Raw genomic sequence first — 22,582 nt, forward strand, 5'->3', positions numbered from 1 at the left:
TTTTATAGAGATTTAAATCCTCAGGATGTTAATTTAAACTCTTAAGGGATTCAATAAGTCTCTGAAAAGATCTTCAGAAATTCATCGAATCCCTGAAAACGTTAAATTAACATCCTGAGGATTTAAATCTTTCTCTAAATCATCTGAGGATAGTAACGGATTTCTGATTTTTGTGAAGATCGTAATTTTTTTATAAATTTATTTGCTTGGTTTGAATTAATTGGAATAGATTTTCGCTTTTTAAGGGATTATAACATCTGAAAAAAAAATAATTCGTTCAGATGTTAAAATAATTCCTTAAAAAGATCTGTTTGAAAGATCAATGGGAAAGATCTATCTGATCTTAAGATCCTTTAAAAGCTTAAAGATCTTCAAAATATTTCTTTAAATTTTGTAAAGAAATACTTTGAAGGTCTTTAAGGATCTTAAGATCAAATATATCTTCCTCAAAATCTTCAATAAAGGTTAATTTAAAGTTTTTGAGGTTAACTTAATTTTCTGAAAGATCAATATGATCCATAAGAAAATTAAGTTAACCTCAAAAACTTTAAATTTAAGTCTAAAAGAGTAAAACTTACCTCTTCTTCCTTTACAGAGCATTAAAAAACCTGATAAAGATGTCAATTTATTAAAAACCGAAACGTAACAAGTTCTCTTATTCTCTCTATTTTTCAGATAATTTTCGACTCGTTCTCCGTAGGACGCTTTGACGAGGGATTAGTTGATAGTGATTTAGAAAATGGGGATGCTACTGCATTAATATCCAGTCAGCTTGTTGGTGAATTGCCAGGATGCCCCGAAGGATTTATGCAGGTGATTATCTAATTGATACATTGGCCAAAGTCCGATTTTTTTTTGTGCCGAGAAATTAAGACAAATGATCGTTGTTCTCTCGATGCTTTTAGAAAGAACATATAAATCTATTTTCATCTCATGTCTCACACCTGATAAATAAATAAATTGCTCCTTTACTAAAAAAAAAAATAAAAAAATACAATGAAGAAAAAATACTGTCGTCCTGTCCTGATTATTACCGACACATCTCGTTTATCTCGCAATGGCACGTAGTATATAACCTACTGAACTGCTATCGACTAACCAATATCCATCCACTTTGGACCAACTTCACTTAAAATTTGTCAGAAAAGAAAATACATTATTTGTCAAATGACCGCAAAATGTTACCTAACCCGAAAAAAAAGCAGCAGCAAAATAATAGAAGAAATTTTCTAAATATATATTTTTTTCTCTCTTTCGAACATTTACTCGAACGGAATACTGAGCAACTATATCATTATAAATAAAGCTCTTTGTCAGTCACTGTGTGTGTGTGTTTAACGAAACGTTTCACACATACCGAGACACATTTTCAGCAAAAAAAAACGAGAATTTCGAACCAAAAAATGTTAACATGGACAGGGATTGACCGTACTTTGTTTCCCTTTTGTGTGTTACATTGTCTTGGTAGTGAAACAATATTTGACGTAAACCATATTTCAACTCACCATGATGCCTGATGGTTCTGATTATAAGGACTAACGGAACATTGTTTTTACTTTGAGAGGGGATTTTTGAGAGGAAATCATCTTAATTTTATGTTGAATTGTGTCTTCATTATTTTTGGCGGGAAATTTTATTTTTAAGGGTCCTAAAATTTTTTTTAAGGTCCTTGAATTTTCTCTTGAGAATTAAATATTTTTCTCAATGACTTAAAATTTACTCTTGAGGTCTTAAAATTTACTCTTGAGGTCTTAAAATTTACTCTTGAGGTTTTAAAATTTACTCTTGAGGTTTTAAAATTTACTCTTGAGGTCTTAAATTTTACTCTTGAGTTTTTAATATTTACTCTTGAGTTTTTAAAATTCACTCTTGGGATCATAATTTACTCTTGAGGTTTAAAAATTTACTCTTGAGGTCTTAAAATTTACTCTTGAGGTCTTAAAATTTACTCTTAAGGTCTTAAAATTTACTCTTGAGTTTTTAATATTTACTCTTGAGGTCTTAAAATTTACTCTTGAGGTCTTAAAATTTACTCTTGAGCTCTTAAAATTTACTCTTGAGGTCTTAAAATTTACTCTTGAGGTTTTAAAATTTACTCTTGAGGTCTTAAAATTTACTCTTGAGGTCTTAAAATTTACTCTTGAGGTCTTAAAATTTACTCTTGAGGTTTTAAAATTTACTCTTGAGGTTTTAAAATTTACTCATGAGGTCTTAAAATTTACTCATGAGGTCTTAAAATTTACTCTTGAGGTTTTAAAATTTACTCATGAGGTCTTAAAATTTACTCTTGAGGTTTTAAAATTTACTCTTGAGGTCTTAAAAATTACTCTTGAGGTCCTTAAAATTTACTCATGAGGTTTTAAAATTTACTCTCGAGGTCATGAAATTTACTCATGAGGTTTTAAAATTTACTTTCGAGGTCTTAAATTTACTCTTGAGCTTTTGAAATTTACTCATGAGATTTTAAAATTTACTCTTGAGGTCTTTATGTTTACTCTTGAGGTCTTAAAATTTACTCTTGAGGTCTTAAAATTTACTCTTGAAGTTTGAAAATTTCTTCTTGAAGCTTTAAAATTTTTTTTTTGAGCTTCGAAGACCTCCTATAGAGACCCTTAACTTTTTTAAACAATTGAAATTCTCTCATAAAACTAACAAATTTAATTTTAATAATTTATCGCAAAATAAAATATAAACAAACAAGAAGTCCAAGGAGCAAAAACAAAAAGTTTGCAACTCGAGAACAAGAAAAATAAATACCAAAAATATTTTTGAACACATTCATATGGCAAAACAACAAACATTACTAACAACAAAAAATGAAATAAAAAAAACGAAACTTGTTAAGTTAAAATGTTTTCCAAACATCGCAATGTTGTAACGTATCTCTTGTTAAATAAGTTCACTGGAATGTGTTTTTTATTTTGAACATGAGCGTGTGCCAAATAATTGATATGCCCCAGTTTTCAAAGAAATATTATTAAATGGGCGACACAGACTTTTCCGTGCATTCAACGAGAGAGATTTAAAACAAAAATTTCTTTCAAAACTTTTTAACGATTTTTTCTCATTTTTTAGTTGAGCGAATTGGGACGTCCTTTCACAGGCGGATCGTGGTGCGGCAAAGCCAGTGGTCATCAATTATATTTCAGTGAGACATCAACAGTAACGGCATCAGTAAAGGTAATTTTTCTCCCTCTTTTGTCAAGTCTGATAAAATAAAACCCAAACACGTGTTCGACTCTCCTTTTTTTTTCGTTTGTGGCAAGACTCGAAATTAATGACTCTTGTGTATTGTCAACTGACCAATCTCCCCCTTTTCGAATTGAGGTCAAATTCTGACATGTTCTGATAAATTACTCTTTACTTGCTGCGGAGAGAGAAGAATGCCTTTTAAAGTTTCAAAAGTGACACACAAACAAAAAAAATCCAATTTACTTCCCTTTTTCGTAGAAAACTAGCTGAAAACCCTCATAGGCAAAAATCGAATCACATCCTTTTGCAATTACATTAAAATTGAGTTCGAAGCGAAATGTAAGGCAGGTGTGTTCGTTTCATGCGAATTTCGGCGTAAAAAAAATGAAAACACGGGAAAAATTGTCAAGCAATAGAAAACAGCAGAATGTTACAAGTCCGATCAGTCGAATCTATTGAATTAAAAAAATTAAATAACATTTTTTTTGGCGAGTAGTATCCAGCTAGTTTCAGGTACATTTGATCTGTGTTTGGTTTATTTTGGGGTAAAAAATGGTCGAAAGTAGGTCAAAAAGGATGTTTTGCATTAATTTCAAAGCAAAAATTGATTAGATTTTAGAAACGAGAATTTTGTTGTGATAGATTGAAAAATTTAATAAATATTTTTTATTAAAAAATTTTTTAAGTTAAAGAGCAATAAGTTAGAGTGCCTTAAAAAATAAAAAAAAAATTAATTAAAAATTATTTTAACGATAATAAATTTTTTTAAGTGCTACGTTTGAAAAATGTCTGAATAATCGAAATTATTTTATTTAAATTAATTAATTTTATTTTTTTTTATTTTTGATTCAACTTTTAACAATTTTATACATTTTTAATTTAAATTTAATAAGAAAAAATTTAAAATTTTAAGTTTAATAAATTTAATAATTTTTCACAAAAATTTTAATAAGCTTTGAAGCTTAAAAAAATTAATTTTTGACTTTTTAAAATAAATTATTTAAAAAAATTAAATTCTATTAAATATGGTCAATTTTTATAAATAAAAAAAAAAAAAATATTAAAAAAAAAAATTTAAAAAAAAATTTAAAAAAAATTTATTAATTTTTTTTTAAATTAATTTTAATTTTAAATTAAATGATTAAAATTAATTAAATTAAAATTTTTAAAATTAAAATAAAAATTGAATCAAAAATTTAAAATATGAATTGATTTAAAATTGAAATAAAAAAAATCAAATAGATTTGAATAATTTTTTTTTTAAATTTAAAATTTTTAAATTTAATTAATAATTATTTTCAAATTTAATTAAATAAATTCATGAATATTTATTATTAATATTTATTTAATTTAATTTTTCAAATTTTTTTTAAAATTTTTTAATATTTATTTAATTTAATTTTTTAAATATTTTTTTAATTTTTTCTTGAAAAATCTCTCATTTTTTTTTTTTTTTTTTTTTTGAATAATTCGCCACTAAAACGTCTCTTGATAAAAAAAATCAAGAAATCCCTTATCACAAATTACCAAAAATTACTTCATGCCATGAATATTAACTTCCGACTTTAACTCCCTTCAACTCCTAATTTAAATAAAATTCATAAACACATTTATCCTTCTGGCAATTTCCAATCGACTCCTTTCCCCTTTTTTAAAACCCGAATTTCCGCCGAATGACTGCCAAATAGCTCTATCCCCAATTTAAGGCTCAAGTCTACTGTAAAATTGGTGAAACTCTTCATGTTACCCGAAAAATTATAATTCCAAATGCATTTCGCAGCAGCAACGGAGAGAGAAAGAGAGAGAAAACACACAATCATCATCAGAACATTTCAAAAAGGCAAACAACCGAAACGCATCGCAAAGATAATTTGGTGTGTCGTCATATTTTGCCTGCTCGACTGTTTGTGTGTCGCTGCGTTAAAGTTATAAAGTTGATGAATAATTTACATTCTAATCAAGTAAAATTTTCCTCTCTTTTTGTATTCACAGGTATTTCATGCGCCAATGCAGACAGCCACACCGTTCGAATTCAGCATTCGCTACAAGTTTATTCCACAATCAGAAGCCATTGTTCGGTAAGTTTTCCTCCTGGATCTCTGTGTGTTTGCGTTTGTTTGTGTAATTTGTAACGTGATTTCTGCCTCTCGATGTTTCTATTAAAACATTCTCACGATTCTCGGGGGATTTTGCTGCAAAGACAAATTTTTGTCGCGACCGTCACGCATCAAAAAATTAAAAATTTAGTCGACCTTTTTCGTTGAATAAACCTGAAAAAAAAATTTATCGGTAATAAATTGCTATGCCATACCATGCAAAGTAGCTTTTTGTCTATTTATCGTCTCCAAAGCGTTTTTGGAATGTCCCATGTTTGAATACGTGTCTGAAGAATGCTCCTCCGAACAAGACAAAGACTAATGAATGTCGGGTGTCGTAGAGAAGATTGGAAAGTTTTGTCCGAAGATGTGAAGAGGAGAATTTGTCTTTGTCTGGGCCGAAAACGACACCCGAAGAACAACAGAGAGCGAAGATGAAAAGATTAAGTGATTGTCAATATAAATTTTGTTGGTAGTAATTGGTTGAGAATTTATTGGAAAAAGCTGTGTGTGTGATATGTGGACTAAATTGATGTCGGGAGTTCTTAGAAAATGTCTTAAAGTGTGTAAATTTGATATTTATACTTCATGAGAAACACTTTAGGTAATACAAAAATCTTAGAAATATAATATTTTAACAGAGAAATTGTAAGAAAATAAGGTTTTTCAGAAATAAAGCGCCATCTATTGTCAAAATAATTTTAAAATAGGGATAATTTTTAAAGTAAAATACTTCTAAGAACCTAAGGGTTCAACACTAAAGAGATATAATTAAAAAAAAAAAACAAAATATAATGCAAAACGTAAAAAATTTAAGTTTCCAAAGCGCCCTCTATTGTTGAAAAATTTATTTCAAAGCATAAAAATATTCATTTATACAAAAGATTAAAAAGATTTGATTTTTGGAGCTCGAAAAATTCATTTGAAATGATTTGATTACTTTCTGAATCAATGAATTATCTCAAAATAAAGCTCAGTTGAATTTTAAAATTTTTAAAGCGCCATCTATTGTCAAAATATTAATAAGAAAGTCTAATTTTTAAAGCAAAATACTTCTAAGGGCTCAAATTTAAAAATAAAAAATTTTTATAAAAATAAATTAAAAATAATCATAATTGAAAAAAAAAATAACCCAAAAAGATTGCAAAACCTAAAAAATTCTTTGATTTCTAAAGCGCCATCTATTGTGGAAAATTTATTTCGAAATATAACAAATTTTCTTACAAAATGTTCAATGGTTAACTCAAAATTCATTCAGAAGCAAAAAATTAGCCTCATATGAATTTTAGTTGAATTTTAAAATTTAAAAGCGCCATCTATCGTCAATTTTTTATAATCATAATTTAAAAGCTATTTTTAAAAAATTATTATTTTTCTCAAAAACCCCTGATACGTAAGAAACTCCGTATAATGAATTTCCATATAATGAGCGCTCCGTATAGTGAATTTCAATATAATGAACAAAATCCATGCTCTATAATGAATATACAATATCGGTAGATATAATTATGGAGATTTTTGGACAATTTAAGTCAATGGGACAGTCTATTGGGTTGTGAGGTATATGAAATTGTTGTAAGGGCCATGAAAAAATTTGAAATAAGGAGGAAGAAAATGTGAAATATGTATATTTTAGTGAGAAAAGTCCTTGATTTAAAGGTAATATGAAGCTATTGAAATGCCAAGAGGAGTATAAAATTGTGAAGTGAGGAGTATTGAAATGTAGGACATTTTTAAGATGCAAAAAACTGAAATTTATAAAGTAATTAGATTAAATATGTGAACAATTCACATTTTCTTACTCCTCTTTTCACATTTCCGTACTCCTCATTTCATATTTTTACACTCCTTATTTCACTATTTCATACTCCTCATTATCTGAAGTCTTTTTCCATTAAAATTCACAAATTTTACATTTTTGTACTCCTCATTTCACAATTTCGTACTCCTCATTTCACAATTTCTAACCCAAAATTCATTTAGAAGCAAAAAATCAACCTCATATAAATTTTAGTTGAATTTTAAAATTAAAAGCGCCATCTATCGTTTATTTTTTAAATCTTAAGTTAAAAGTTATTCTGAAAAATTATTATTTTTCTCAAAAATACAAAATTTTAGTCTTCAAAGTTATTAAAAATGTTAAAATGTTTAAACGTAGTAAGTCTTGTATGCTAAGAATCTCAATTTAATAACTAAAAATTTTATTTAAAGCGCCATCTGTTGTAAGAAATTATTGGAAAAGCTCTTAATAGTCCAAAAAAGTATTTTTTACAAACTATTGTCTTTAAAAAATAGTTTTTATGAACACAAAACTTTATTTTGAATGCATTAAGAGCTCCATCTAAAGGCAAAAATTGATAATTCGTAATTTTCAACGTCATCTGTTGAGCAAATTCGTTGATAAAAATTATAAATGTCTTCAATCTCTTAAAAAATGGACTTTTTAAATGTCTTTGAGATTATTTTATTAACCAAAATTCTCAACTTAATTAAAATAAAAGCGCCATCTATCGCCAAAAACTCAAATTTCATTACTAACAACGCCATCTATTGTCTTTTTTTCTAAAAACAATCAAAAATTACTCCCGCATGCAGTTCAAACTCAGTTTTTATGTCACCCATTTCTGTTCCCTTCTCTTCTGGACGTTTCCTTGCTTTATTTCCGAGATCCGACGGAAAAGTTTGCACACACAAATGAAGGCATGAAGCAATAATAAACAAGTTTTGATAATTTAAACATCTGTTCAGCATTTCAAAAACTTCTCTTGTCGCACGTCACACACACGAACACGAGCCGAGCTGCACACATATCGACAATTGCATTTCCATTCTATTGCACAAACGCACACGACACGACAAAATCTCTCTCTATATAAATTTTATATTCTATTTGTTCTTTATTAACAGCATCATCATCATCATCGTCGACGTCCTCGTATTTCATGCGTTTGCTTTTGTCTTGTTTTGTTAGTAGTTATTATTATTCATTTTGTGTGAAAATTTATCGTAAAACATGGTATTTATCATAAATCACGTACTCGGGCATTAACAAGGCTTTTTCTGGTGCATTAATGTCCCGTCTCTCTCTCTCTCTCGTGTTTGTTGTGCAATTCATGCGTGTCCATTTCCTGATGCGATTGTCTCGTTTAATTAATGTTCGGTGCATTTCTTCCGTCTCATGTCACGAAAAATCGAGTTTTAAATCTTTAAAAGAAATTTTTTAATTTTTTTCGCAGATACGGTTCGCCAAACGAGCTGCTCGAACTGGGCAAAGTTACGCCGGGCACGTATTGCACGCGGCAATTCGACGAATGTTACCGCAAAAAGTGCCGTCTCCAAAGTCCCAATTATCCTGGCATGTATCCACGGAATGTAACGTGCTACTGGACGATACGGCAAAAAGTTGTGCCAACATGTAAACATGCGATGGTGGCTGTGGGCCAAGAAAACGAACACAAAGCACTTGTTAAACGGTAAGTAATAATAATAATAATATTATTTTAAGAATGTTTGTTTCGCAATCACACGCCTGTCGGTGCGCGCTGCAGCATGTGTGATGGCTCTCACCGAATTTACCGAGAAGGAATATTTAATTAGAGCTTTCGGAGAAGAGATGCGATTTGCAGCTGCCAATTAAGCTGAAATCAAGATAAAAGGGAGATAATTGATGTTTAAATTGAATTATTGGGAGGGATTTTCAGTGAAAATTTAGAATATTGTCACATACGAACGATTGGTTGTGATACTTTTTGATTTGAAATTTATAGTCTTTGAGCAATTAGTGACTTGAAATAACAAAATTAAAGTAAATAATCAATTTTAGAGAAACAAAGTTTTCTTGAAAAGAAAAAATTTTTATAATTTTTTAAAAAAATAAAAAAAAAATAAATTATAAATATAAATAAATAAAAAATAATTAATAATAATGATTTATTAAATAAATTTAATTTTAATTAATTTAAAATTTAATTTTATTTAATAAAAAAATAATAATTTATTATAAAATTACTCAGAAAATTTACTTAAAAAAATTTTATTTAATTAATTTTTTTTAATAAAATTACTTAAAACTCGAGATTCTTTTATTTTTTTTTAAATATTAATTTTTTAATAATTATTTTTAATTTTTTATTAAATTTATTTTCAATTTATGTAATTTAAAAATTCACAAATTTAATTAATTTTTATTTTATTTTATTTTCTTATAAAATTATTTTTAATTTATTTATTTCAAAATTTTACAAATTTTTGTTCAAAATTTAGTTGACTTTTTTGAACACACATTTTGAGCTTAGGCTCATCTTAAAAGTAAGTTTTAAAAAAATATTTAAATTTTTTGATCTTCAAATGACCTTGAGATGTTCAAAAAAATTTTTTTGCTTTAAACTTTTAGTCCTTTAAATTGAATATTATTATTTAATGAAATTATTAAATATTAAAATTATTAAAAAATAATAAAAAAATTATTTTAAAAAATTTATTTAAAAAAAAAATATTAAATCTGCTAAAAATTTGGCTAATTTCTGAGAAAAAGCAGTTTGTTAAATATTTTTATAAAATTTAAAAAAAATAATTTTTTATATTTTTAATATTCATTTCTGATAAATTTATTACCGCTTTTCAAAGAAAAAAATGCGGTTTTATTAATTTATTTTTTTTAAATTATGCACGGGGCTAAATTTGCATTAAATTTGCGAAATACAAAAAAAAATAAATTTGTTGATAAAAATAATAATTTTCAATGCGAAATTTTGTCTAAATAAAAATTAAAAAAAATAACAAAAAATATTCTTTTTTTTTTATTTTTATTAAATTATTATTAATATTATAAAAATTAAATTATTTTAAAATTGAATTAAAAAAATTAAAAATGCAAATTTTGTCATTTCATGAATTAAAAAAAATAAAATTTTTATTTTCTTAAAAAAAATACAAGAATCATTAAATTTAGCCACAAAAAATCTCTTTAAAGAGCATTTTCATAAAAAAAAAGCCGCAACACGATAAACATAAAAAAATCAACTCGTGAAACAAGAAAATAAGATAAATTACTTGATTCCATCGCACAAATTGACAGCTACAACAACAACAATAGACACAGTCAACGAGTAACGAAATCAATATTCCATCCGTTGATGATGATTCGTTTTCATTTTATTCTTATTTCTTTGCAATTCCTTGCCATTTCCATCACATCATCGCAGCGACGACGCCAACGAGTGAGTTCCGCATCGTAATTTATGAATAAGAGGATTATTTTCAGTTCAATTACTTATGTTAAATGCCATTGAATGGAACCAAAAATGTTTCTTTCTTTTTATCTTTTTTTCATCGATTGAGTCCAACGAAAAAAAAAAACAAATAAAATAAACATAAACAGGCCATCTTCTAATGATGAAAAGAAAAAAATCTGAAAAAAGAGGAAATTAATTTGTCAGTCGATGACATCACAGCAAATAAAAAGTTTTTTTTTCAAAAGCTCAAAGAAGTAGATAAAGTGGTTCACGAGGAAAAAAATCGAGAAAAGGAAAAAGGAATCATGGGATCAAGGAGTTTTTTTTTGCTTATTATTTACTGCGAGAAAAAACGAGAAGAGTTGACCAAGAGGATGGTAAAGTCGTGACTTGAATCGACTTTTTCTTTGATTTGATGGCTTGAGTGTGTCAGTTCGGGGGAAATCAAAGGCGGAAATGCCCTTTTTTGTGTAGTTAGCGACGAGGCATGGGGAAGATTAAAAGATAGGCAAAGACAAGAAAAAGTGTGAATTTTTGATTAGAGGACATGCGGGAAGGAAAGGAGAGGAATTGCTTGATTGGAAGTTTTCAGTTGATTTCTTGAAAAAGAATTTTTTCTATTGAGAAAAAATTTATTTTTCATTTAAAAAATTTTCCCATAAAAAATGTTTACAAAAATTTTCGTTATTTTTTTTTTTAATTAATTTTAAAGCATTTTTTCACGATTTTAAATATTTAAAAAATTAATTTAAAATTTTTTTTAAAATTTAATTAAATATTTTTCAAATAAATTAAAAATTAATTTAAAATTAATTTTCAAATTTTTAAAAAATTTTATTTTTTAAGATTTCAAAAATTTAAAATAAATAAAAAATAATTTTTATTTTTTTGAAATATTTCTTAAAATTTTTTTGACAGATGTCATATTTTCTTTTGTCAAAAAAAATATATTAAATTAAATAAAAATAATATAAATAAATAAAAATATAATTTTCTGAAATTAAATTTGATTAAAATTAAAATTTTTAGACAAAATAATAATTTTAACCAAAATAATTTTGAAATAAATAAATTTTATTAAAAAATATGACAGCTGTCAAAATTTGTCAATTAATTTGATTTAATCTGTTAATTAAATTTTTAATAATTTTTTATTTTCATAAGTTTAAATTTAGATTTAAAAAATGTTTTTATTTTAGATAAAAAAATTCTCAAAAAATGAGATTTTTTTTTTAAATAAAATAAAAATAATTGACAGATGCAAAAAAAATTTGGATAAAAATAAAAAAAAATTAAATAAATTTAAAAAATTAATTAAACAAAATAATAAAAATTAAATTAAAAATTTTTTTCTTAAATTTAAAACAAAAAAAATATTTTTAATAAAATAAATAAATAAAAAGTAATTAAAATTAAAAATTCAACCTAAAAAAAATTCCAACTAAAAAAAATATTTTTCTTTTTAATTTCAGTTCCATCGCCAGCTTCAACAAGACATCAAAATCCGTTCGTGCATGGTCCGATTGCACCGGCGAACGTGATCATCTCATTTTCTACGACGGCAGTTCGACAAATGATCCTGTTCTTGCCAAGTATTGCGGAGGCGACTGGTTACCGAAAGTTGTTTCACGGTGAGTTGTAATCCAATTTATTTTACCGCATCGCAAACGAACGAAAAAAAGAATCACTCGGATTTAAGACACGAAAAAAAAGTCTTCTTATCAGATTCAGACGATATTTTTCCGTGAAATCTCTTCCTCGTTCGTTCGTCGTCGTCGTCAGGAGAAAATTCGCAGAGGAGATATAAATAATATCCCCAAAGAAAGAAATTTATACACGTTTATCGAGCGTGGCGCTGTAAAGAAGTATCTGAAACGGAAAAGTTTTAATCTCCAATATTATGAATGGATGGAATAAATGCAAGACTTGGAAAGTTGACGGCATGGCAAAAAAAAATAAGTGGATTTTTTTTTTACTTTTTCTTCATAAAAGTCGTTACCTTTCGGGAAAAAGTTTAGAAAATACCTTCGAACGTACCGAGAAGGAGATATTTTGATGCACTTCGCTCGCCTGCCTCGAAATAAAGCTTTTTTATGTCTCTGGAATATTAATCTCATCGCATTTAGTAAATGAAACCGTTAAACTTTTTAAATTGAACACACGGCACGGCAGTCGAGACAGACAAAATCTTTGAAAAATCAGCAAAACTTTTTTTTTCGTATTTTTTTCAAACCATACGTTCATTGTCTGCCTCTTTATCCTCGTATGTCGTCACTTCTAAGCGCCTTTCAAAAGTACAACGAAAAAACTTATGCTCTCATTGTCATATATGCAAAACGAAACTTTTTCAAGCCTTTTTTTGCATTCAAAAAAAAAAGTTTTTCTCTGTACATTTTTTTTTTCGACGACGACGAGATAGGGCACTACTGATACATTTGTCGCATACTAATAAATCATAACGAGATTAAGACAAGCGTCGCACAATTTGAATGGAACCGACACAAACACGCACGTACAAACGTTTCTTTATTATCGGTCATATTTTGTTGTGTCACACAAAAAAAATCGGAGAAAATTTGTTTTTGGGTCGAGAAAAGGGTCGTCCATCGCAGAGAGAAGAGTCTTAACACTTTATCACTTTTTTCTTCGTGATTTTTTTTTTCGGGGGAGATTCTTTGGTGCATGGCCAAGAAACAAAACAAAAATTGAAGATGTGAAGGGAATTTTAATGGGATTTTTTTTAGATAATGTCGAAATTTATTTTAAAAAATAATTTTTAACGGAAAATATTTTTGAATCTGATAATTTTGTAAGTTTAAAAAATTTTGGAAAATATCTAAAAAAAAATTAATAAATTATTTTTTTCACAATTTATGGATTTAAAAAATTTAAAAATTATTTTAAAAATTTTAACTAAAAAAATAAATAAAAATAATATAATAAATAATTAAATTAATAATGAAGATAATAATTTTTAAAATTTTAATCTTAAAATATTTAAAATAAAAATAATTTTTTTGTTCAAGATATTATTTTTTACTATTTTCAAACTTCTGAAATAATTTATAAATTTACATAAATATTTTATTTGTTTTTTTTTTATTATTTTAAATTAATTAAATTTGAATTTTTTTAAAATAATTTTATTTGTATTAAATTAATTATTATTTTTTTTCTATAAAATCTATTATAAGATTTTTAGGTGAAAAATTAAAAATCAATTTTTTTTCAATTTTAATATTTATTCAATATTTAAAATTATTTAAAAAAAATATTTTGAACAAAAAAAATTAAAATAAAAATTTTCAATTCAAAAAGAAATTGTTTAATTAAAATTTGAATAAAAATTCAATTGATCTTTGAGTTTAAATAAAAATTTAATTTATCTTCGAATTTAATTTAAAATTATATTTTTTATTATGTTTTTTTTTATTAATTTTTTTTTAATTTTTAAATTAATTTCAATTTTATATTAAATAATTAATTTTGAAAAAAATTAATTTTTCAATTTTTTGACCTAAAAATCCTTAAAAAAATTTTTTTGAATAAAATTGAATAATTTTCCTTTTATTTCAGTGGTCCCGAAATGCTCGTTGCCTTCCATTCAAGTCCGTTTTCCGCGCCATTACAATCCAGCATCCCCAATCGTGGCTTTGAGCTCGACGTGGATATCCTCTTTGCTGATTCCGACTCTTACAACTACGCCAAAGGAAGTGCTGGCAAGTGCGAATTTCACATAAACGCATCGAGTCCGGGTAAGTTTTTTGCAATTTTTTTCGTCGATCATGTACTTGAACACTTTATCACGACACAATGACACGAAATGCAGCCAAAATACGTGAGTTTGTGTGTCTGCGAGAGAGGGAGAAAGAGGCAGAAAATTGCATAATATCGGTAAAATTCAATTTACTGGAATAAAATATAATAATTTAATGATAATCCAATTAAAAAATTGATTACGTTTTTGTTGGTCTTGCCGCGCGCACAAACCATATGCTTGATGCAGAATTTTCTAGGATAGTTTATCGAGGTGTATAAAAATTATTTTTTTTTTAAGCAGAAATTATTCGCCGGATAGAGCAGAGTTTATAAACATGTAAAATTTTCGTGGTTTCACCGAACTACGAGCAGATTTTCATTTTGTAAAAGTCGGTACGGGAGGCCATAATTAAACTTTAATTGACTTGACGTTACGTTGTGCAAACCAATTGTTTAATTATATTTTGTGTGTTTTCGATTTCAGTGTGCAAATAAAGTCGTGATTAATTTTAGAGAGTGACTTTTTTGTTTCTTTTTGAAAAAAAGTTATTGACTAAACTTTGCTTTGATGGATTTTTAATGAAAATTTACTTAAGATTTTTTGAAAAGATTTTTTTTTTTCTAAAAGGTCATTAAAAATTAAAATTTCCGCATTGAAAATTAATTTATTTTATGTTTGTTTTATGTTTAGAAAAAAAATCTAAAAGGTCATTAAAAATTAAAATTTCCGCAAATTCCGAAAATTAATATTTCTTTAAAATATTGTTCAAAAAAACTATTTTATTTTTAATTTATTAATTTTTTAAAAATAATTAATAATTTTAAAAAATTTAGTAAAATAAAAATTAAAAATAAAAATTTTTTTTTCAAAAGTTAATCTTTTATTTTTTTTATTAAATAAATTTAATAATTAATTTTAAATAAATTTTTTAATATTTTTTTTTATCATTTTTTATTTAAAATATTTTTTCATTAATTTTTAAATGATTTTTTAATTTTTATGGTAAATTCTGAACTTTCAGAGATATTTTTTTATAATTTAAAAAATAAAAAAAAATTATTAATTTAAAATTAAAAAAAAATAAATAAAATTAAAAATATTATTTTAAAAGTTAAGATCTTTTATTTATTTTTTCAATTTTAAATTTTTAATTAATTTTTAAAATTTTAAAATAATTAAAAAGTAAATATTATTTAATTTAAAATATAAAAATTAAATAAAAAATAAAAAAATATTATTTTTTAAAATTAAGAATTTTTAAATATTTTTTAAAAAGAAATTTAAAATAATTTAATAGTTTTATTTATTTTTATTATTTTTTAATAAATTTAATTTTTAATAATTCTTGTTAAAAAAAATTTGGATTTTATGAGAAAAATTATCAATTCGACAAAAAAATAGCAAAATTAAGTAAATTTTATTCAAACAAACAAAAAAATTATTAATCCATTACTCACCAACCAAACGGCAAAAAAAAATTCCTCTCACGTATCCCTTATCCCTGGCGAATTTTCACCGTTGTCTGCCATTTTTAACACTTTCTTATCACAACTTGGCATTCATCATTCGTCATATTTTTTGTTGTGTGCTCCAAATTGGGTAAATAAAGACACAAAAACGAACGAACGAACGTCGCAAGTAGGTAAATAAGACAATCGCACCCGAAAAATTCCCTCGAGGTGTCGTTTTCTTCATACATGACATCTCTTTTTTCTTCCTCTTCTTCTTTTCCAATTTTTGTGATATGTGAAAAAAAAAAACAAAAGCGGAAAAAAATGATACACAAAAGGAAGTGCGTGTTTTTAACCTTCTTCATGTCTGTTTGCCATGCCTGCTGCCTGAGACAGAATTTTTTTTGCGAACATGTTTTTTTTCTGCTTCGTACCTCGAGGCTTCTTGCTTATCAGGTAACGTTCTTCAATTTAAAAACAAAAAAAAAAAAACAGTCAGTCAGTTTTCCGTATATTATTTCAAAATATTATTCGACGTCATCATCACTCAAACTCCCGATGATTTTTTTGTGACTCGGAAAAAAATAAAAAAAAAACGCGAACGTAAAAATAAGGAAAATAATAAAGGTTTATGTGCTTACTTTGTTCCTCTTGCACGTCGTCGTTGGCGTTTCCAAATCAAACAAAATTCTGGTCTACGGGGAGCAACCCACACACACTCCGACACACCGATTTCATCAAATATTCATAAATGTGTTTTGCATTTGTGTCTCTCTCGCTCTCGTTTCCACGAATCTCGTGTGTTTGTGTTTTTTGTAGCATTTTGTTCTATTCTGTCTGTTTCTGGCATAAAATTTTCCGAATGCTGCTCCAGTGAGACGCCCTTAATAATACTATTGCCTTATATTGTTGTTGTCGGATGTAGGAAATGAAGCGCAGCTCTTGCTGGGGAGATTGATAAGAAAAGTCAAGTTATGACAAATTTTTTGACATTTGCAGGTTTTGGGATCATTTTGGAATTCTGTAACTAAAAATAGAAAATTTTATTAATTATTTTAATTTTTGTAAATATAAAGTCTCGATTGCTGAAAAATTGTAAAAATTTATTTCAAATTTTTTTTTAAATTAATTAATTAAATAAATTAATTTAGTTGAATTAAATCAAATTTAAATTAATTTTTAAATTTATTTAATTTATTTAATTTTTTTTTGTTTCAAAAATAGAAAAATAAAATTAATTAAAAATTTAAAAAAAAAATATTTAAACGAAAATATGTTTAAGAAATAATTTTATTGACCAACATATTCTTTTTATTTTAATTTAATTAAAGAAAAAAAAATATTATTCGTTTTTACATAAATTAAATTAAATGAAATTATAAATAAATTAAGTTGAATTAAAAATAAATTATTTTTTTTTTTTTTTAATTTGATATTTCTAAAAAAAAATTTTTTTTTCTTTTTACTAAAATTCAAACAAAAAATATTTTAGAAGCTACAAGACATTTTTTGTGACTTTTTAATAATTATTAGAATTGAATTAGCAAAAAGAGCAATTTTCAAATTTTTAACTGTCATTTTTTGAATTGACATTTACAAAATTTTCCATAAAAAAAATTTTAAAATTTTCTTAAAGATGCTTAATTTTAAGAATTTTCTGATGGATTTTCTGTCTTAAAATATAAAATAAATTTTTTGAGGATTATTTTGATTTTTTTTAAAGAAATTTAATTTTTAATTAAAATTACTATTTTTTAAAAAATATTTTATGAATGAATTTTAACTCCAAAAATGTTAATTAAACATCTGTCAAAAATTTAAAAAGAAAATTCTTTCAAAAACAAAAATAATAAAAATTACTCTCAAAAAATTAATTTTATATTTTAAGATATCAATCCATCAAAAAATTCTTAAAATTAAGCATCTTTAAGAAAAATGATTTTTTTTATAAAAAATTTTGTAAATGTCAATTCAAAAAATGACCGTTAAAAATTTGAAAATCGCCTTTTGCTAATTCAAAACTATATTAATTACCTACAATTTCCTCAAAATGTCTGAAACTAACTCCCCGAGGTCTTAAATCAACTCCTTTTCACTTTAGAGAACACATTCACTCGTTTCTCGAGAAATTTTTCATTTTGGCATCTACATCTGAGATTTGCAAATTGATGTTCTCAAATTCGATTGTATGTGTTCTGTTCGTCTCCGTACCGTACATAACTATTTGAATAGAAATGAAGCCGAAATCTGCAGTAAAATTTTATTCATTTTGGTTATCGCTATTGTCTCACACTTTATAAATTATACGATTTTGTGCCTGAAACGGAAGAAGATCCTCCTAATCTAGTCACTTATGACGTGTGTGTCTCTCTGTCTCTCTTCTGTTACCTTTTTGAATTAAAATGATTTGTATAGCACACAGCTCTATAAAAGTTCAATTTCCTCCGCATCTGCATTGAAAAATAAGGCAGCAACGCAAGCATTGGAACTGATTAAAAGTTTTTCTCTTCGAATCGACGACGACGATGCCACACAGATGAAATGGATAGAAAAGTATAATTACTTTAATTAAAACTTTGAAGCGGAATTACACGTACAAAGAGCACGAACAAACTAAAAAGATCGGAGAATAGTTATTATTGTGATTATATGTGTGCTTGTTCCCTTCTCGTTAGCTCGCATGATGAGCTGCGCTGCCGTCTTGTCTCGTTTTCATGTAAATGCCGCAATTTAATTGAAATTTAGTTTAGATGTTACTTATTTTTTGAAATTGTTACAATGTTTACCTTTTCTCCTTCTTCTTCTTCTTCTCGCAAAGTTGATGAAAACGATGGAGGCGGAAAACGCACACAAATTTTATAAACTATCATCGATGTTTACTTTGATTGTTTTTTATGTTTGTTGTTTGCGAGAAATTGTAGGAAGAAAAGTAAATTGAATTATAAATAGAGAAGACGTTTTGCATGCATTGTGTGGCTTCGTATCTAGTTTGTGTGAATGCAAAATAAAAGTTATTTTTTCTTTAAAGTTTTGTATGAAAAGAAGTGTTGAGAAAATGGTTTTGTTGCAAAACTTTGATATTTGTGATGTGAAGTTTAGAAAAATAAACCGATTAAAGTTGTTTTTCATACGTATTTTGCATCTTTTGTGGAAATTCATTTGGAATGAATCGATGTATTTTCTTTCAATTTTTTGAAAGAAAAGTTTTAATTTAAAAAAATTTAAGAAAAAATATTTTGAAAATTTATTTTAATAAATAAATAAATAATTTAATTTAATTAATTAATTTTTAAAATAATATTTTTTTCTAAATCTCTTAAATTAATTTTTTTTTTGATGTTTTGATATTTTAAATTAATAAATTAAAAAATTTTTATTAAAAAATTATTTTTTTAGAAATTAATTATTTTTTTATAAATTTTATTTTAAAAATTTAATTAATTTATTAATTTTTAATTAAAAATATAAAAACATCAAAAAAATTTAATTTAAGAGTTTTAGGAAAAAAATATATTATTTTAAAAATTAATTTTAAAATAAAATTTAATTAAAATTAATTATTTATTTATTAAAATAAATTTTCTAAAATTCTTTAAAAAATCGAGGAAAAAAATTTTGAAATTAATGAAAAATTAATTTATTAAAAAAAAATAATTTTTAAAATTAAAAAAAATAATTAATTAAATTTTAGTTTGATAAATTAACTAAAATTTTAAAACATTCACGTTAAAAATGTTAAAAGATTTAAATTATTATTTTTTTTTTGTTAAAAAACACAGATGACATTTGCTTTAAAAAATTTACAAAAAAAGACCTTGAAGCGACATTTCTGCTTTTGATACCAAAAAATATTAAACTTCAACAAAAAATTCTATTGTTCTCTCTCTTACTTTGCAGCAGTTGTCGATTTATTTTTTACGCAAATAGCAAAATTTAATGCTCAAAACAAAAACTCATGGCAAATATTTACAAATCATAAGAGACGAAGACATTTGCTGTTGACTTTTTACATTTTCTATAAAAATAAAAATAAATTTGAGTCCAAAGAACGTAAAGTTTAGTCTAGACAGAAGTAATTACTCGCGTGTTATGTCTTCTAAGGTTTCACTTTTATTATTTATTTTTATTTATTTCAATATCACATCTGTTCATATTTTTTTTCACAGAAATTTTCTTTAAACATTTGAATAAATTAAATTAAAGAAGGAACAAAGTCAAAGATTTAAAATTTAATCTTTTTTGTCCTTTTTCTAAACTTTTTTAAAAATTGCTAAATTCAACCCGAGAAAATATTGCAGCTCGTGACCCTTTTTTCCCTTAAATTTGCATAAAAAATATAAAATGAAAATGAAACCGATCCACAAAATAATTCCTTCTAAACACCTCTAAGCTACTCGAATGACCAAATTTTCCAAGAAATAAAATGACAAACAAACAATCGTGCGAACGGTTTTTTTTCTTGTTTTATTTTAGAACGACCAAAGATAAATCTTTTCGGCTCATATTTCGCTCGTCTCGTCTCTTTTTGAGTAAACGTTCAAAATTGACGAGAACAGAAAAAAGGCAAAAAAAAACAAAAAAGGATCAATATCGACAAATGAGTGAGTGAGTGTTGGAGTCGTCGTTTTTTCTTGTTGTCATCAATGGCTAAATGGCATTAACGAGATGAAATAAAAGCGAAGAGGCGAGGAAAACGAGAAAAATGAAAATAAAAAAAAACGAACGAAAAGAGGAATAATATGTCAAAAAGGCTCAAGTAATGCCGCAGAATTATTGATTGAATGGAAACAAATGACGAGAAGGATGTCGGCAATACGCATTTTGTCGGTAGTTTGTTTCGATTTGATTTTTTCATTTTTTTTTTTTTTTTGCAGAGAACGTTGTTTGTTCTTTAGTTCATTATAGTCGATAAAATTAATTATCGGGTGGTTTTTTTTACTATTTTTAATTATTTAGTTTGAAGAGAATTTCTAACAATAAGTTGGGATCTTGATAATTTTCATTTAATTTATTTCAGAAAAGAAGAATTTAATTCTGTTCTCAATGGAAAGAAGGAAAAAAAGGGCTTTAACTTTGATTTAAATTCCTCTTGATTTTATAGAAGTTTTTTAAAATAGGGTCGATGTAAAATTTCATATTAAATAGCACGTGAAAGTTACATCAATTTTTATGATTTTTTTCTTTGAATAAAATCTGAAAAATATAAAAGAAAATATTAAAATTAATTTTAATTCAATAAAATATGTACTTACCTAATTAAATAATAAATTTTGAAAATTTTTAATTAAAAATAACCAGTCGCTCCATTTGACATCGTAAAAAATGTTTTTTTCAAGAAACTTTTCCTAAAAATTATTGACAAAGTCATATATCGTCTGCCTATTCATTACTTTTATTAAAAAGTTTATGGGAATTATTGAACATATAAAATTCAATTGGTCCAAAATGTAAAAACTTTTAGTTGGATGCAATTTCTTCTTCTCCTTTTTGCCGTTCCATGCAACTTGGTAACAACTCACATAAATGCTCGTTACTTAGTTAAAGTTTCATGACTCACATATTGCTCGGCAACACGAAAGAAACGAATAAAAATGCAACAAAATGACGACCATCAGTTATGAAAGTATAAGGACAATTTTCCAATTTTCTAATTAATAGAAAATCGTTTTTTTTTAATCAATTCAGAAGAAAGGAGAAAAAGTGAGAGAGTCAATTTCCTAATAAAATGAACATAACAATATTTTTTATCTGAAGTAATGACATTAATAAAGTATCATCAATGTCCTTCGTCGTCGTCGTCGTCGTTGCAAGAGTTCACTTTGCCTTACTCGTGAAGAGGAGAAAAGGAGAGACACAAACCATTGACATAAGTCTTTGAGTTTTATCTCATTTAATAAAAGTGCAATGTTACTGCAAAAAGTTTTGTTGCAAAAGGATAAAACTTTTTCCAGCCTATAAAGTATTTAGAGAGCAAGTCTTCAGAGAACTTTTGAGGCAGGATGCAAAGCAAATAATTTACTTTTGCCTAAAATTGTGGTCAAGGCACCAATTAACTCTTAGTTTGTTGTTGTTGTTGCTAAAATTTATATGACGACTAATTGGTTTGTTATAAAGTCTCAGACGTCTTTGGGGTTGATTTGAGGATTAACTTAGTTTAAAATGATAAGAGATTTATTTTTTTTCTTGTTTGTTTTGGTTCGAGAGTTTGTTATTGTAACGTGAAAAACTTCCTGTAGTCATTAAATGAAGCTTTTAACAAGCATTTGTTTACCGAAAATCCATTTAAATTGAAAATTGCGAGAATTAGGTTATGCAATGAATTTTACATAACATGTTTTTCAATTTTTTCCATGAATTATCAAAATAATTATAAAAAATTTTTCTCAGAAACCTTTCTTAAGTCATATTAAAGCATTTAACAAAATAAAGTTTAGAGATTCGTGGAATAGAATTTGAGTTATTACGTTACAAAATTTGTACGGAGGCCCATTCATAAATTTGAACTTCAAATCCATACAAATTTTGTAACGTAATAACTCAAATTCTGCTTAACGAATCTCAAAACAATTTTTTGTAAATTATTTTGTTCAATTAAAAGTAAGTTTCTGTGCGATAAAAATTAGAAAATTTATTGGAAATTTCGTGAAAAATTAAGAAAATGTAATGTGAGCTTCATTGCATATCTCAGGGGCACAAAATTCGTTTTTTTTGTAACTGATATAAATTGCATAGTTTCAGGAGTTCAAAAAAATTTAATTGAATAGGTTAAAAAATTTTCAGAAGAAATTTAATATCTTGAGGTATTAAGTAAATATCTTAAGGAAAAAAATTACTTCTTGAGAAGTAAAT

General features: G+C 25.7%; 1 protein-coding gene across 1 annotated transcript in view; it reads left to right on the forward strand.

Moving 5' to 3' along the window:
- Window positions 1-22,582, forward strand: part of LOC134831159 (uncharacterized) — a 57,265-nt gene that overhangs the window by 29,823 nt on the left and 4,860 nt on the right. Inside the window, exons 4-9 of the mRNA XM_063844818.1 lie at window positions 676-813; window positions 3,076-3,180; window positions 5,185-5,270; window positions 8,525-8,761; window positions 11,995-12,153; window positions 14,099-14,277. Coding sequence (XP_063700888.1) covers window positions 676-813; window positions 3,076-3,180; window positions 5,185-5,270; window positions 8,525-8,761; window positions 11,995-12,153; window positions 14,099-14,277 — 904 coding nt within the window. The remainder of the gene's footprint in view (window positions 1-675; window positions 814-3,075; window positions 3,181-5,184; window positions 5,271-8,524; window positions 8,762-11,994; window positions 12,154-14,098; window positions 14,278-22,582) is intronic.

The sequence above is a fragment of the Culicoides brevitarsis genome, chromosome 2 (genome assembly GCF_036172545.1).
Source record: "Culicoides brevitarsis isolate CSIRO-B50_1 chromosome 2, AGI_CSIRO_Cbre_v1, whole genome shotgun sequence".
NCBI lineage: Eukaryota > Metazoa > Arthropoda > Insecta > Diptera > Ceratopogonidae > Culicoides > Culicoides brevitarsis.